Genomic DNA, 15,672 nt, shown 5'->3' with positions numbered 1-15,672 from the left:
AATTGCTGCAGGGGACCAATGGGGATGAGGCCCATTTACTCCCTTTTGCTTTTTTCACCGTCTCGATCTCTCTCTCTATCCCCTCTGTCTCCCCTCCCCTCTGTCTCCTCTCCCTTCTCTCTCTCTTTTTCTCCCCTCTCTCGCCCTTCTCTCGTTCTCTCTCTTTATCTCTCTCGTTCTCTCTCTTTATCTCTCTCGTTCTCTCACCTCACACTCTGAGTATGAAAGGATCTCAAATGAGAGGCAGGGTGTGCAGGTCTCTGCCACACCATGGCCTCTGTCAGTCTAGCTGTTTAGGGGGAGCTCAGAGTAGAATGAACTTGCGTTATGATTTACCAGCCAGGCACCGCCAACTCAAGTTTTGGGAGATTTTGTTTCACCCTAGTAACTAATTGTGAATGTTTAATTTTAATATTCAACTTAAATTTGTGTAATTTCCACATATGATATCATATATGCAACCCAAAGTGTTGCAATTTAAAACATGTGTATTGTCATTGTTTAGTGGGTATTGTACCGAGCACTCTGTCGATAGACGTGTCTGTTGCATGGGTGGGTGCTAGGCAGCATACTGGGGGAGTTAGTAAATATTAGGTCTGTGTGGGCCTTTATCTGAGAGGGTTATCTGTGGCCCAGCGGCCCACTCCCCAGCTACCCTGCCCTGCCCCTCTCCGTCACGCCACTACTATAGGAGAGGGTGGGGCTTGTCAGGGCCAGTGGGGAAGTTGTTTGTTCTCGTGGTGGAATAGTCGAAGTGCAAAGTAGTGGAATTCTGGAGTTACTGTGCTTGTAGGGTTGGACTTGGGTTTGCCCTGCCCACACGTTTACTCACAGCCCTCCTCTGTTCTATTCATATGCATAATGAAGATAAACAAACACACACACACACACACACACACAGCCTTAACCCTACCCCTCCCCCTCAATGAGTGGAAGTCAGCGATGCTTGTGTCCACTGGGCTGGGTGTCTGTTACTGCAGCCATCTGCTGTCCCTTTTAGCGATAGGAACTTGAGATGCTTCAGAGAAAGAAAATAAGCAACCAGGTGCCATCTTGAAAATAAGCAACCAGGTGTCATCTTAACATAGTAGGAAAGTTTTTTTTAAACTCGATGCATCGCAAAGATGGGTTGGGGAGGAGAGAGGAGGGAGTGTACACAAAATATATTTGCTCTTTCTGGCTTTTCCTCCTCACTTATCACTGCTAGCAGCCTCTTATCATTGATTGTTTCTTTGGGATCCACAATGTTTAACAAAGGACACCCTCCACATGTTCATGACATGCCTGTCCAGGTTAACATGATATTCAGTTTTTTTCTGTTACAGTACATTTCAAGTGTTGAAAAATCTATCCTCTTTATGCTGAACAACAAAGACAATTTTATTCTTAGAACCACATGGCTTAAATTAGATGTTCTCTTTTTCCTACTCATGCAAGCATGTGCCCTCCCAAATACATATTCAGCATCTCTCACTTAGCAGTCTCTAGTCAGCCAAGGCATGTGATGAAGACATGTTCACATTGAATCTGAATGTGTATGCTGCTTGATCTAGTCCCATACGTGTCACTTTTAAAACTGTGATGAACTCAAGGGTCAAGTGGATCAATCTGTACACCTGTTCTGTTTTTGGTATTATAAATTTGACCGTAGAGTGAGTAAGCAGTTTGGGGTGCCGGGGGTGCGTTCACGTGCATGGCAGTCAGAGCATGTTGGAGTATGCCACGTCTTAACAGCCCCATGGAAGCCTGCCACGTCTCACCACTTCTCTCTATCTCTCCCCCTCTATCCCCTCTTTATCCCTCCCTCGCTTTCATTCTCTCTCTCTCTCTCTCTCTCTCTCTCTCTCTCTCTCTCTCTCTCTCTCTCTCTCTCTCTCTCTCTCTCTCTCTTCCCCCCCCCAGGCTCCCTCAGTGGCAGCACGAGTGCTGAGCTCAGTGTTTCCGTAGGAACGGACCAGGTCTCTCCCACGATGCCCCGTGCCACAAAGAACAGAGTTTCCGGAAAACTCCGCCGATCAGCCAGCGCCATAAGCAAATCCTCCAACTGAGATCTCTTGCCCAACCCACCCTCAAAACCTCCCGTTTGGCCTTCACTACCGGTCCTGTTTTAAACCGTCATACTGACTGACCCCTTATGACTGCAGTTTGGGGGTGTGCTTTGTTTGTTTTGTTTTGTGTGTGTCGTTTAAACCTTTAACTGGAGCATATTGCACATTTTAATTTGTGGCAATTATTGATTCTTTGATACATTTCCAGATGTTTTGCTGTTGAACTGCATATTTGAGATGAAGCTATTGAAGTTTTTTCCAATGTGGCTGCACTTTGTTTTGGAAGAATCAAAGCTTCTTTTTAATTTATGACTGATAAATAGCACTACTCAGTACAGTGATAAAACGAGGTATGTATAGCCAGGGACTGGAGTGAAAGATCATGTTAGGAGACTTGAAGTTGACCTATCATGAACATTTCAATATTGTTTTTTCATGCCATAGCTGTTGAGCTGGTAGTTGACACTGCTGTAGAGGACAACTCTAAGAGGCTGAAATGCTAGAGAAATGGGAGACTGTCTTAGATTGTATTCTTGTGAAGAGAAGCAGCCGCGCATATATAGTTAATATATACTGTAATAAAACATTTCTTATCGTCCATATGCATTTTGATATGTCTGCCTTTTTGGGTTTCTCACTGACCCCCCCCCCCCCTTGTGATCCTGCTGTGTGAAACACTGATGATAGTCTTGCAATGCTGTTGACAGGATAGGATGATTTTTTTTAGGGTGGTGTGTTGTTGTTTGGTTTGTTGTTTGTCCTGGGTCTTGAGCCATGGAAGCCTGTCTGTCTGCCTGGGTGATACTCATCCTCTTGTTGTGGAGAGGAGAAAGGACTGCGTCATAGGAGGTGCTGCTCTAGCATAATGCTGCACCGTACCACACACTTCCTGGTTACGGAGTGCTGTGAGTGTGTGCAGTAGGAGTCTGTTTTTAATAGTTATGAACCTGGAATGGACAATCAATGATGTCTTTCCAACATGAGGTGAATCGAAGCTTGTTTTTGTTTTTCTATCTCTCTAATGTCCTTTTTAAATGGATTCCGATGGATTTTGTCGTGCTTTGATTTATGCAACTCTGCTGGAAATGAGAAAATACTGCATTTGTAATTGTTTAGTGATGTTACCCTGTTTAACCTGGGTTCACAACCTGTAATCCAATAAGTTCCATCTGTCTCTTCCTCTGCTATAATTTTCTTGTTGTCTTGTAAAGCTACAAATATGACATTCCAATGTCCCTACAGATGATATTTTGCACTCACTGTCATTGAACACTAGCATTGAATGTTTTTTTCTCTTTATTCTTGGATGTAAATTGCTTTACATTTTATTTGATGTGTTTGTTTCAGTGTGTGAGAGCATGCAAAGTCATATTTGAAGACATATTTTGCTGTTGTGTTGTATAATGTATACATGTGCTGTTTAGAGGAAGACGTCGCCGGAGCCTCAGGTGAATCTTAACTCCATGCACTGTGTGTGTGTGTGTTTCTGAAGGAGCTTATTGCAGTGCCTGTGTAATATCTGTCTACCAATATCCATTCCTAGACCCCACCACTGTTAGACATAATTTTATTTATTTAGTTTTTCTTCATTCCAAGAAGCAAAACGTGGACAGCTAGCTTTGCCTTCCTGTCTCACATCTCTGTTAACTAGAGGGAGAGTGTTTCTCCCCCCCCCCCATTTGACTGTAAAGGTTGTTCTAGTCCTCACAAGCGTTTTATATGAACAGATAGACTGGGTTTGGCCCACTTTGTTTAGTCTATTTGAGGAGGTGCTCTTTTCTCTCGGAATTGGAAACAAATGCCACCTCCTCTTTCCCATGATGCACCATGAGTAACCTCATGAGGCCGGTGGGGGTTTGGGAGTTAGAAGGCATACCAGCGCTGAGCTCTGGCGACCCTCCTAGCAATAGGCAGGTTGGCTCTGTGCTACCCACGCCCCCTCCTCCTCCCACCCAAACCTGCCGCTTTAGGTTGCCATGGAAGCCAGGTGTTACATACACATGATGGAGGGCTGCAACACTGTCCGTCTGTTGCACTACTTTACCTTACCCGTACATCTCCATTTCCTTTCATTTTGTTCTCTCGTTTTTTTGTGTCTTTCTTTCCCAAGCACTGATTAATAACATAGGAGGCACGAATGTCGAGTTTGTTCAGAGAGAATGAAGTCCGTTTTTTGCATTTGAAGAATGTATGCAAATACTGACCTGAGTCAGATCAATGCTCTCACTTTCCCAATAGCCACTGTAAAGAACTACCCAGATCTTTTTACTGATCTTCTTATGGAGTTTAGATTGTAGATTTGATGTTGTGGATGGGATCCCTGTTATATATGGGAGAATATGGGCCTACGGTGTTGTTTGGACCAGGGTAAGGATTGTGTCTTACTCAGACTGGTTCAACTCATGTAAAGCAACAGATTTAGTGTCAATTCTAGATTTTGGTTCAGGAATCCTGTACATTGTGTCATTGAGGGCTCCAGTCCTTATGAATATACATATATTAATGCCTGTAATATAATCTTTGTATAAGAGGAAGAGGACGATTTCATCATTACTTGTTAACATATCAAACTGTTTTTAATGGCAGAAGTCATGCTATCTTTATTAGAAATGTGAAAATCGAAAATATTTCATTAAATCAATTTGAAATTCTCCATGTTCTCTGTGTTTGTTTGGGTCTATTGATTTGAATAGCAGTGGAGCAGAAGTAGATTTCCTTTAAAACTGTCGTTACAGAGATGGGCACTTACCTAACCATGTTATAGTAACGCTAGCCTAATATAGCAGGCCTAGAAAGACACCTAAGCGGAGTTCTCACTTCTGTTTTTCGGGGGTTTTGATGGGGTGGGGGGTGACATAATGGTGCTGTTGTTTTTTACCCTGCCCCAGCAGCAGCAGGGGTAACCTGACCCCCTCCCATCTGTCCCCCTGCTGCTCCAGGAGGGGAGGAGGCTGGGATAATGGGAACTTACCGGAAGGTACAAGTGCAAAGTCTACAGCACCTACATTACTTCTGCCCTGGCTGGTAGGATGGCTAAAGACTTAAGACGAGCACTTGACGATAATTGGAGCCGCGTGCGTGCGTGCACCTGCCCATCTTGCCTGAACCTGTTGCTTTGGGTCACATAAAACTCTTGCATTTGTCTACATTATGTGATTGAATATTCGCAAGTTATGAAAGCAGAAGAATTAGGATATGGGTATGTGTTATGTGAGAAGAGTCTATTTTCACATTGTCACATGTCAAAAGTTCCACATATATCCTATCTGTTTCTTCTCATTAGCAGGAAGTGTGTTTTACACCATAGTCAAGTAGAGGAGACTGACTGCTCCCTAGAAGCCTGTCCTCATCAGTGAACTACATGACAGCATCCACAGTCATGACCCAACAATGATCATTAACCCCTCGTGGGCTGGCTGAAGCCACACAAATGCTTCTGAAAGTTCTTTCTCTCTTGTCATGGGGAGTGAATGTGAACCTGGCTGTTCAGAGGCTTAGCCTACACTGTCAGACAGCCATTTAAAAGGGAAAATCGAACTATTGAGTCTCCTTTAGAGAAGACAAATGTCCTTCTGATCTATGGGTGAGTTGGGTGGCCATCACCTCTGTCCTGCTGCCATGTTCTGACCAGGCATTATGGCAATCTACTGTGTGACTGGAAGCTGTGCTCTGTCTCTTCTTCATGGAAACCAAACCAGGTCTTCTGAGACACTACTTTATGATCATGTGTGGCATGAATCATCATAGCAAAGATAAATCGACAATAAATAAGGCATATTTTCAGTTTCCTACAAGACATTGCAGGCATCAGGATTGTTGTCTATAGTTCAACGAAACCTCAAAAGGGTAGATGAGGAATTAGATCGGAATGTTCAGAGCAGACCAACTTGGAATGTCTCTGTACTTGATGTCAGTGTGTACCCGTTTTAGTCCCTCATCCAGACACTCATTGTAGAAATGATGCATCCATAGGGAATAGGCCTGCATCCTGGCTTGAGTATCCATGGTAATTATGCTATTACTCACCCTTTACTAATTAGCCACTTGTGTAGCCACACCTAAGTTTGATTTTGAGTTTTCCCCTAAAGATTTGATTAAATAGGCTAGTGAATGAATGTTGAGAAGCTGAGGGAAATAATGTGTGATATTTTGTTGTGTACGTCAAGGGGGGAAATGGAAAGAATAGGAATGATTTTCAAGACAACTTTCCCCTTTTCCCTCAAAGTGTATCCAGAATTATTCAGATTAACATTGTGTCTTTTGAGTTTTTACCCAGATGGATGTCCATTATATTTAATTTACATATTTCATAATGTCATTGTTTTGTTTTGTAAAGATCAGAAAATGATTTCAGACAAGTTTAATTGATACTTCCCTATAGCCTGGCACTTCATTCTTGTTGTAGGTATATTACTGGATGTCAGGGCTGGCAAACATGGGTGATGTAGGCTTGGTATTTTTCAGACAGTCAATGTCAACCTAGAGCTAAATAAATGGTTTCATTTTGAAAATATCGTTTTTATTTCGATGGATAATTGGAGACAACAGTGTACACATACAATCAAAGCGCTATAAAAGCCAACATTTAAGAAAATAACCTGTTCATAGAAAAAGATTGCATCTAAGGTAAGAGCTTTACGTTTTACAGGAGATTGAAGATTTAGACCGGTCCACGACAATTATCACAACTCATAATTTTGACATAACATTTGGCTACAACATGTGAACTGCCCGAACAACCACAGAATAATCACACAACACAACAACACATTACATAAGATAATTGCAAATAGAATAAATAAATAAATACATAAATAAAATTAATATGATTAAACAATATTGCAACAATTAATAATAAAATATGTGCCCGCATTCTAAACGAAAACAATCATTATGTTGAGTTTTTTAAGGCAGTTATACAGCAGAGTTTTGATGTGCTTATATTCTAAAGGCATTTGTGGTTCTACTAAAGGGAAAGGTTTCGATAGTTTTAGGTTTTTAAGACAAAGTTGATAAGTCTGTCCTGTAATTCATAAGTTAACATAAAGTTTAATGATATACAGAAATTCACAGTCGGTGAATTAAAAGGCTTTTATGAGAGAAAATACCCATATCAAATGAAACAGTTCTTAGGTCTAGAAGCTATTACTTGAGCACGTCTGCAGCTGTCCTAGAAAAATACATTTAACAGTCAAACTAACGCTTTGTTACCTTTCGATAAACTAATTTGAGAAAAATCTCAAAATATATGCCTATTTTTTTATTCAAGGAATGGATAAGCATTCAACAACCAGCTGATTGGCATTGATAGAATACCTCTCATCGAACACACACATCTAAACATCAACTTGCCCTGTCTTTCAGTAGTCTAGGCAAATAACTTTTTTTCAACGCTCCGGTCCAAGGCACGCGTTTTCTTGTGTTCAGCAAGCCGGGCGCACGGGCATTTGAAGCAGGATCACCTGCCTATTTTCCGACGGGTGGCATTTGTTGATGTGCCTCGTGAGTCCGGGTGAGCTGTAGAAAGTGGCAGGGCAATACTTGCAGGGATACACCTGGGAGCAGTGCATGAGACGCAGGTGTCTCTCCTGGCTGGCCCTGTTGGGGAAATTCTCCCCGCAAACGGGGCAGAGAAGGCAGTCCACGGGGCTCAGATTCAGGGGACTTTGGTTTGGGTTTTCCTCTGAGGATGAGGTGGACACTGGAACCTGCTCTTCCACTCTGTCGCTGTTTTGAAACGCGTGGTCCTCGAACATTTTATTCTGCAAGGCTTGGTGTCCCAGAATGTGTTTTCTTAGGTATGCTTGACGCTTAAATCTTTTCCCACAATATTGGCAGTCGTATAAACCATCTTCCGAGCCCGATTCAGACACACCTGGGCTTGGGGTGTCTCTGTCACTCAGTAGCTCGGCTCTTGAGTCTTTGGCTTCCTCCGGGATGGACTTGACAGCGGGGTGCATTTTGGCCATTTCAGATTTGATTCTCTGTGTAGATGGTACCCCGGCTGCGCTCTGCGCTCTCGGTTTGTGCCAGCGCCGGTGAGAGGCGAGGTTAGCCGGGCAGCTGAACATCTTATCACACTCAGGACACCTGTACTCAACTCTCACTATCCTAGAGCACTTGTGCTGGGCTAAAGAAAATGTGTCCGCGTAAGCTTCCTTACACAATTGGCAGACAAACTCTCCTAAAGGCTTCCCGCCTGCCGATGTCTGCGTTCTGGGTTTAAAGTCGGCAGGAGCCTCTTTGATTTTAAGACCAAGTACCGGAGACGTTGTCATTTCGTCTTCAAAATGCAGTTTTCTGATGGCTTTGGGTTTCTTGGATGCAGGTTTGCTCTTGCGCTCAGTGTCGGATGCGGGCCTCTTGGTACCGCCCCTGATGACTGTAGCCGGGATGCTGCTGGTGATGCCGCTGCGGTTGCTGTTGCTGGTGCCTATTTTCAAATCCACGGGGGCGAACAGGAGATTATCAAAGCTGCTGATGGAGGCAGATGTCGGGAATGACTCGGCAGAAATTGGCGAGCCTAGATTGAAACTTCTCCCGTAATATATTCTCTCATGGTCCTTGCTGATGGGCCGGGTGGGGCTGTAGAGGGCTTGGTACATCGTCTCGGGGTTACCAAACTGAACCGCTTCAGCATCCAGCCTGGTGATCGGGGCGTCTGCTGCGATGTCCGGCGATGGGGCTGCACGGTCCAGACAGGACGCAACAGAGACAGGCGGAGATGAGTCCAGCTGACTCTGAAAGTCTGGGATGTGATGTTCATACTCATCGGTACGAGTCCTATAGGAAATATGCGCTGATTTCTTGTTTCTTTTTACCAGGAATCCTTTGGGCATCTTTGCGAATGACAGAAAAGCACTTTGGAGAGGTGGGCGAAGTCTCGGATGATATCCAGGTTTGTGGAATTACAGTCACACCGGGAACCTCGGTTGCTAATTTATATTTTCGCTAAGCTATTGGTCTCTGTGTTGCTGAAATGTTTTCGTCTCTAAGGCATAGCTGCACTCTTTTTATGCCGGAATAATGCTATTGTTCTCGCCCCTTGTTGCCGCATCCTCAACCAATCAGACGAAACGAAGATCCCAGTGGATTTGGATGTGGGAGTGGGAGGGTTCAAAGCTTGGGTTTGATGGATTTCGTTGGAGGATGTGCAGATAGCTTAGCAGATGTAGTTGCGGTTTATTACGTTAATGTGGGCGCTCGGTCCCTCCCCAAGAGAGGCACACGCCGGGCCCTCCTCTTTTTAAGGTCTGATGGTTCTCTATACAAATGCACACGTGCCACGGCTTTGTGGTTCTCCTTTGGGGGCCACTGAGCTGCCAAAAGGAAATGTCCGTCACTAACACAATCATCAGAGTTTACAATTAGGATGGGGACTGAAGGGGGAGGGGTGGGGGGTCTGGTTGAGAAGGCAAGAAATAAGTTGCAAGGTGTTATTTGCATTTATAGAATAAAAGGCAAAAACATGAACATCTTAAACCTGGGCAAATTATGTTAGTGTCAATAGTAAAGCAATAGGACACACATATTGTTGTATTGTGGCTTAAGGGGACCTTCCCCCAGCCAAAAGCAAGCTTTACGCACTAACCTCCAAGGGACAACATATGTGCCAACTGTGTGTGACATTGGCATTGCCTATGGATATTTGATAAGAGAGTTAGTATTTTACACAAATAAGGCAAGACTTCTTAAATAAACATTACTTGTTACGAATGTATTTATTTGGGCACGCGTCTGTCTCGGCAGTTTAACTGGAGTTATAAATCAGACATCTCACTGCATACATAAGTAATAAGAAGGGCCTCTGGTCTTGGTACATAATAGCCACGTCTGCCCACGCTGCATATGCAGTTTTCGTTTGAAAGGCAATTTGACCTGTGAAATAGGACTCACGGCCAATCTGGCCCAGGGATAGGCGCGTGCTGTGTGTAATCAGCGCTCGAAACAAAGAGGGCCGCAGCCCGAATGTCAGCCCGCGCGCACCCAGCGCTTCTCGGGTTATTAAATCTGCACCCCTTTTCCAGAACACCTCTCATGTCCATGTATGGCATGTGATATGGACGTCATGTGCAACGATATACAAAAAAAGAATGTCTCTAAAAATCACTGTTTGCAAACTGTTTTTGCTTGATATTGTCCCATTCTTGTTGAAATCACTTGAAACATCATTTTCCTAGTATTCTTCATTTTTGAAATATCAGTTGGCTTTTAAACGTTTATTCTAAACTTTAGGCTACATTTGGAATAAATTATTGTCTCTTGTCTCCTGTCTTTAAATCAAGATTGGTTAAATGGATTTAATTAAGTCACTTTTAGTTTCATGTGGGAGGCTATGATAAAACACTTTTTCAGTGAATCAGAATACGTCTTGCATGTTTGAATTCTTTGAACATTGATTTCAAAAGGCAATGTAAATTAAGCAAACGTTCGTGTTGTGTTTTGTAGCCTACAAAGTCAAATTCTGTTTTTTAAGATAACTTATTGTCAGTTTTGTGCATACATTAAATGTAAATGTAAGCCTATAGAATTGTACAGCCATCAGGTTTAGAGAGTATGCTTACAAGGCCGATAATCCACAGTAGCCTACTATAGGCCTATGCGAATATTTTTGTCTAATATTCTTGCCTGCGTTTCATCATAATATCTTCAAATGAATGAGCATGCGCCACTTGGCAGAGCGTGCGCTCTTTTTCTTTGCAGGGAAGAATGAATCTCCATCATCGGGTATTGGTCTCCTCATTTGCATAAAGCTGCCGTATGACCAAGTCAAATAATTACACAATCCTTAGCTGAGACATGCGCCTTTTGAATGGTTGGCTCTGGTCGGATGCGTTTTCACTTGCTTGAATACAAACCGTTAGCTTTGTGCAATTCACATTTTGGCTGACTGAAATTATACATTTGGCAATGTTTTTGTACATTGAACATTAACGAGTTTAAAGAGAGTTTTTCTCCCCTTATCAGGCCGTATTGTTATAAACACTACAAATAACACTACAAAATATATGTTCGGTCTATGCTACAGGACTGTCACAATCACATTATAGGCCCGCTAACAGGTCATGTCTTTTGGCTATAGTCCGTGTTTTTTCGACAACGTTTCAACTGGCAGTTATATTAGTCGTGGTTCGTGGGGCTAGACGCTTTGATGGCATTTTTAACAAGTTCTTCTTTCCCCGTGATCATTTCTGGAGCGCGTGGGCCGGTGTGGTGGCCTTGGTTTCGGCGGACGCATGTGCTTGTTTGCTCAGTGGCGCGCCCTGCCCTGCGCGAGGGAAAACACTGAAGGATCGGGGCATCATTAGCATACAGCTGCCATTCCATCCTTCCTTCCATAATGTAAACTTCATCCGCCCCTAAATAGACCATCGTTGGAACCCGGAGCCCTACGCCCAACAGCACACAGACTGATTTAAAGTTGGAAAGGTGATCTTCTCTCTTAAATGTAAAATGACGTTTAGTGTTGTGGGGAACCATTCATGTCCAGAGTTTCTGCAATGTTAGTGCTAGTCTTATGAGTAGCTGGTGTAGGCCTATTTAACAAAACATCATTCCTTAATGTGCTGCAAGTGGCAACTTTGAATAAATCACAGACAAAAATAAAATGTCAGACATTATCATTTTTTTACAGCATGATGATATGGGCCTAAAGCATTTACTCAGAAGTAACCTCTTTCTGATTTCATTCATCTCAGACTCAGCTCCCAGTCTGCCTATTTTATTGCACCACCTACAGGTGAAGTAAGGATGCAGATCTTGAAGAAAGGGGGATCACCCTGAATAACTGTTGGCTCCCTTTCTGGTCAAATCATTTTGGGTTGCCAGATATGAAACAGAATATAAAAAGGTCTCAAAATCTCTATCAAACCATATTTCTCTTCAGATTATCCCGCAGATATCCATTTCAAATTTGTCCATTAGCCCACTGCCTGAATCTTACACAAACCCATCTTGCTCAAATGCTCCAATGATGTGACTTTAATTTGCACTCATCATGACATGGGCTTCATGAATGGCATTGTCAATCAATGATTGTAATGGATGAGCTGCAGGGCCCTGGTGCATGTGTGTAATCTGATAAAAGGGAGGTTCCATTCAGCACCATGGACAGGGCTACTGAGGAATCTAGATTTAATCAGAGGCTGGGGTTTCTAAGGACCAATGCAGCAAGGCTTCTAGCTTTTGTCTCCTTGCAGATGGACAACATGTCTGCCAACATTTGACCTATTATATCCTGGAACAATAATTCTAAAGTATTTTCAACAATATTTTACAATACCATCGATCTGAATGGTATGTCTCTCGCAGAATGCAACCGTCTGGTATGGCCAACATTTTTGTGTTGGCACTCCTTACAGCACAATAGTAGCTACCATATAAAAATGGTTCCCTGAAACATGATGTCTCCAAGCCCTGGGGCATATTACATTCACTGATCTAAAACATCAGAGAGCTGCTCAGAAATCACTCCAGTCTATTGGTTGTATTCCGCCAGAGCCTTGTCACCAAGCATGCTCTGGAATGTTAAATGCTAATTCACCTCTGAGCCATGGAGGTGGAAAAAGTGATTGTTCTATCTGGACTGATTAAAATGTGCTGCCCTGTCTCTCCCCTCAGTGTTCACCTCTGTCATTCCCCACATTCATTTCTCTATTCATGAGCGAACAACAAAGAGCAGGCAGTGCAGCTGCTGTATTACAGATAATAAGGACAGCAGGCGCCAAGCTTCCCACTGCAGGTTTCCCCCTGCTCATTCAATTACCTGACAAGAGTTTGAGACACAGCTGCACTATGGAGGTGCAGAGAGGGAAATTGAGGTACACGTGTGGAGGCACACATACTTTGACATGCACACAGACATAGAGACACACACAGCTGTGGATGTTCTTGTCTCTTGTGTAAGAACATGATGACCTACATGGGGAACTACTGGATGTTGTTTTTTAAAGACTGGATTTATTTTTTAAAGACTGGATGTTGTTTTTTAAAGACTGGATGTTGTTTTTTAAAGACTGGATGTTGTTTTTTAAAGACTGGATTTATTTTTTAAAGACTGGATGTTGTTTTTTAAAGACTGGATTTATTTTTTAAAGACTGGATGTTGTTTTTTAAAGACTGGATTTATTTTTTAAAGACTGGATTTATTTCCCGCTAAGAACAGAATGTAAGGTGATTTACATCCCATGTCATAAACAACCAACCATAATGACAGTAGTGACTCAACGTACAGAAATGAAACCAGAAACATTGCTCAAATTTATTATTTTATGAGGTCACCCTTATTTTGGTGTAACTGTTGAATAAAAACAAGATGGCCGCTCAGAAACCTAATGGGCCACATCCTCCCTCGATTGACAAATGGAGCCCCAGAATCCACTCAGCTCTTCATCCTATTTCTCTTTTGTCCAGTGATCCAGGTGTCCATATAAAAAAACATCCACCATCATCCCCTTTTATAGCATGCAAGAGAATCAGATCACAGCTTGATACAATAGACATTTACATTAAAAAAATATATATTTAGCAGACGCTCTTATCCAGAGCGACTTATAGGAGCAATTATGGTTAAGTGCCTTGCTCAAGGGCACACGGTTAGAGGATTCCCGGAATCAGGAGGGAATAAGCAGGAAATCCGGAATCCTCCAATCAGGATTTCTGGAAAACCTTATGTAAAATTCACGGAATTTTGCAACCCTAAGTAGGTCAGTCAGTCCCATCCATGTAATTTACCCTGAGATGGTTACTACACTTACCTTTCTTCTCATCTGAATACTTAGCATGCATTTCTCATTATGATTTACAGGGGAAACCCCACTATCAAATGAGCCTAAATTACTTTTGTAGCTGAGAAAAGTATGAAAGTTTTATGTTAATTAAAGTTTGTACTATTGTATTCATGTGACTGTTTATTTAGCGGTTTTGTTATGAATAATTTGTAAATCTGTTCCAAACTTGTAATACTTTTTTAATTCATTGATTTTCCCAGTAAGATGTTCTTGAATTAATGAGAAATGCAACAATAGATTAAATAATTTGAGAGGCAGACATGTAAGCCAATCCTCACACATGCACACAAAAACAAATGACTATGTGTGAAGAGTTTGCAATGTCACAGTTCCCTATCAAAGCTTTTCCAAAATTGAAACACTCCTCATTGAATGGCATAATTAGCATTCTGTCATAATTGTGCTGCTTCCTTGGTTATTAAACGATCCCCCTAATTAGTCACTATAATAGGGTTAATCAGACTCTGCTCATCACACTTATTATTTTCTCTCAGAAAAATTGAAAAAAAGATGGTTAATTAATTATATCAGCCTTTTCATCAGCGAGGGTACCATACCTCCCTTCCAAATGATTATCATGTTGTAAATGGAAGTAAGGAGCAGGCCGGACCCAGACAAATTAATTAAGTCTTAATTATGCAGTGGGAGTTGGGAGTCTTTTGCATAATACTCTAGATCAAATGAGATCAGTCATGGAGCGGCCGGTGGAGCTGCCACGTAGACTCACCCACCGGATGCTCCGAGGCCCCCTCTACCCCTCTACCCTTCTACCACTACCGTCTCCACCACTAGCTTCCTCTGCATGTACTCTGTGACCCTGTAGAGACCCCGTAGAGACCCTGTAGAGACCCTGTAGAGACTCTGTAGAGACCCTGTAGAGACCCTGTAGAGACTCTGTAGAGACCCTGTAGAGACCCTGTAGAGACTCTGTTGAGACCCTGTAGAGACCCTGTAGAGACTCTGTAGAGACCCTGTAGAGACTCTGTAGAGACCCTGTAGAGACCCTGTAGAGACCTTGTAGAGATGCCTGTCAGGGAGCTGAAAGTGGTGTTGTGTGCTTACTCTGGTATTACCAGGGAGCTTACCCGTTCAGCTAGTTGGGATTCTGCTAGTATTAGGTAGGGTCAAAGAACCTGGAAGATAGTATAGTTTAGTTTACATATGTATGTGTTTCAATTTATCTTGTGGCTTGAGGTCCTCCTTTAAAAACAATGCACTGTTCTGGGCACATGGTAGTGGGCCTTTTTGTCCTACCTAACTACAAACAACCTGCATGCATTTGGCAGAGGATTAAAAGACCCAAATCACCTCCCACTTAAACCCTTCTGATGTTAACAGTTATTGTTAAGAGATTGTTGCCCTATGTTGAGTGCACTAGGGATCGGATTTGGCTGAAATAAACTCTGTGTCTGTTAATTGTGTGGTTCATCAACACTATTCTGTAGTGTAGTGTATGGATTTAGGTTCCTTGAGCTGATTTGCCCCATACTAATCATGTGTTGTGTGATTGGAGTCCACAGCCATGCGTTGCACTCCATGGCCGAGTGGGATTACAAAGAATATGATTAGTTAATCAAATCAAGATCCTCCACTCTCTAGTTTTCTATCATTTCTATGTTTGTGTGCATACACCTTATCTACATGGAAATGAAACTGCATTGTACTTCAGGGAGGATTCATTTGATGTGAATGATGATTTTTAGTAGACAACATAGTGGTGAATATATAATGGAATCTTTCACTTTTAATCAGTGTTCCATTTTTACATGTTAGTCATTGAGCAGACACTAATTTAGCAGACTTACAGTGCTTTCATCTTAGATATCTAGGTGAGA

At 42.4% G+C, this 15,672-nt stretch overlaps 2 protein-coding genes across 2 annotated transcripts in view; one reads left to right on the top strand and one right to left on the bottom strand.

The window, feature by feature from the left end:
• The window catches only part of LOC120060283 (ral GTPase-activating protein subunit alpha-2-like), a 186,044-nt gene extending 184,030 nt beyond the window's left edge, over positions 1-2,014 (top strand). Inside the window, exon 41 of the mRNA XM_039009470.1 lies at positions 1,903-2,014. The gene's annotated coding sequence lies outside the window, so the exon portion shown is untranslated. The remainder of the gene's footprint in view (positions 1-1,902) is intronic.
• A 5,457-nt stretch (positions 2,015-7,471) lies between these two features.
• On the bottom strand, positions 7,472-8,887 carry LOC120059870 (insulinoma-associated protein 1b-like). The gene has a single exon (XM_039008925.1). It carries the CDS (start codon positions 8,885-8,887, stop codon positions 7,472-7,474), a length of 1,416 nt encoding a protein of 471 aa, XP_038864853.1.
• Positions 8,888-15,672: the final 6,785 nt, after the last annotated feature.

The sequence above is a fragment of the Salvelinus namaycush genome, chromosome 15, assembly GCF_016432855.1.
Source record: "Salvelinus namaycush isolate Seneca chromosome 15, SaNama_1.0, whole genome shotgun sequence".
NCBI classification, from domain to species: Eukaryota; Metazoa; Chordata; class Actinopteri; order Salmoniformes; family Salmonidae; genus Salvelinus; species Salvelinus namaycush.
This window is presented reverse-complemented; position numbering and strand designations above follow the sequence as displayed.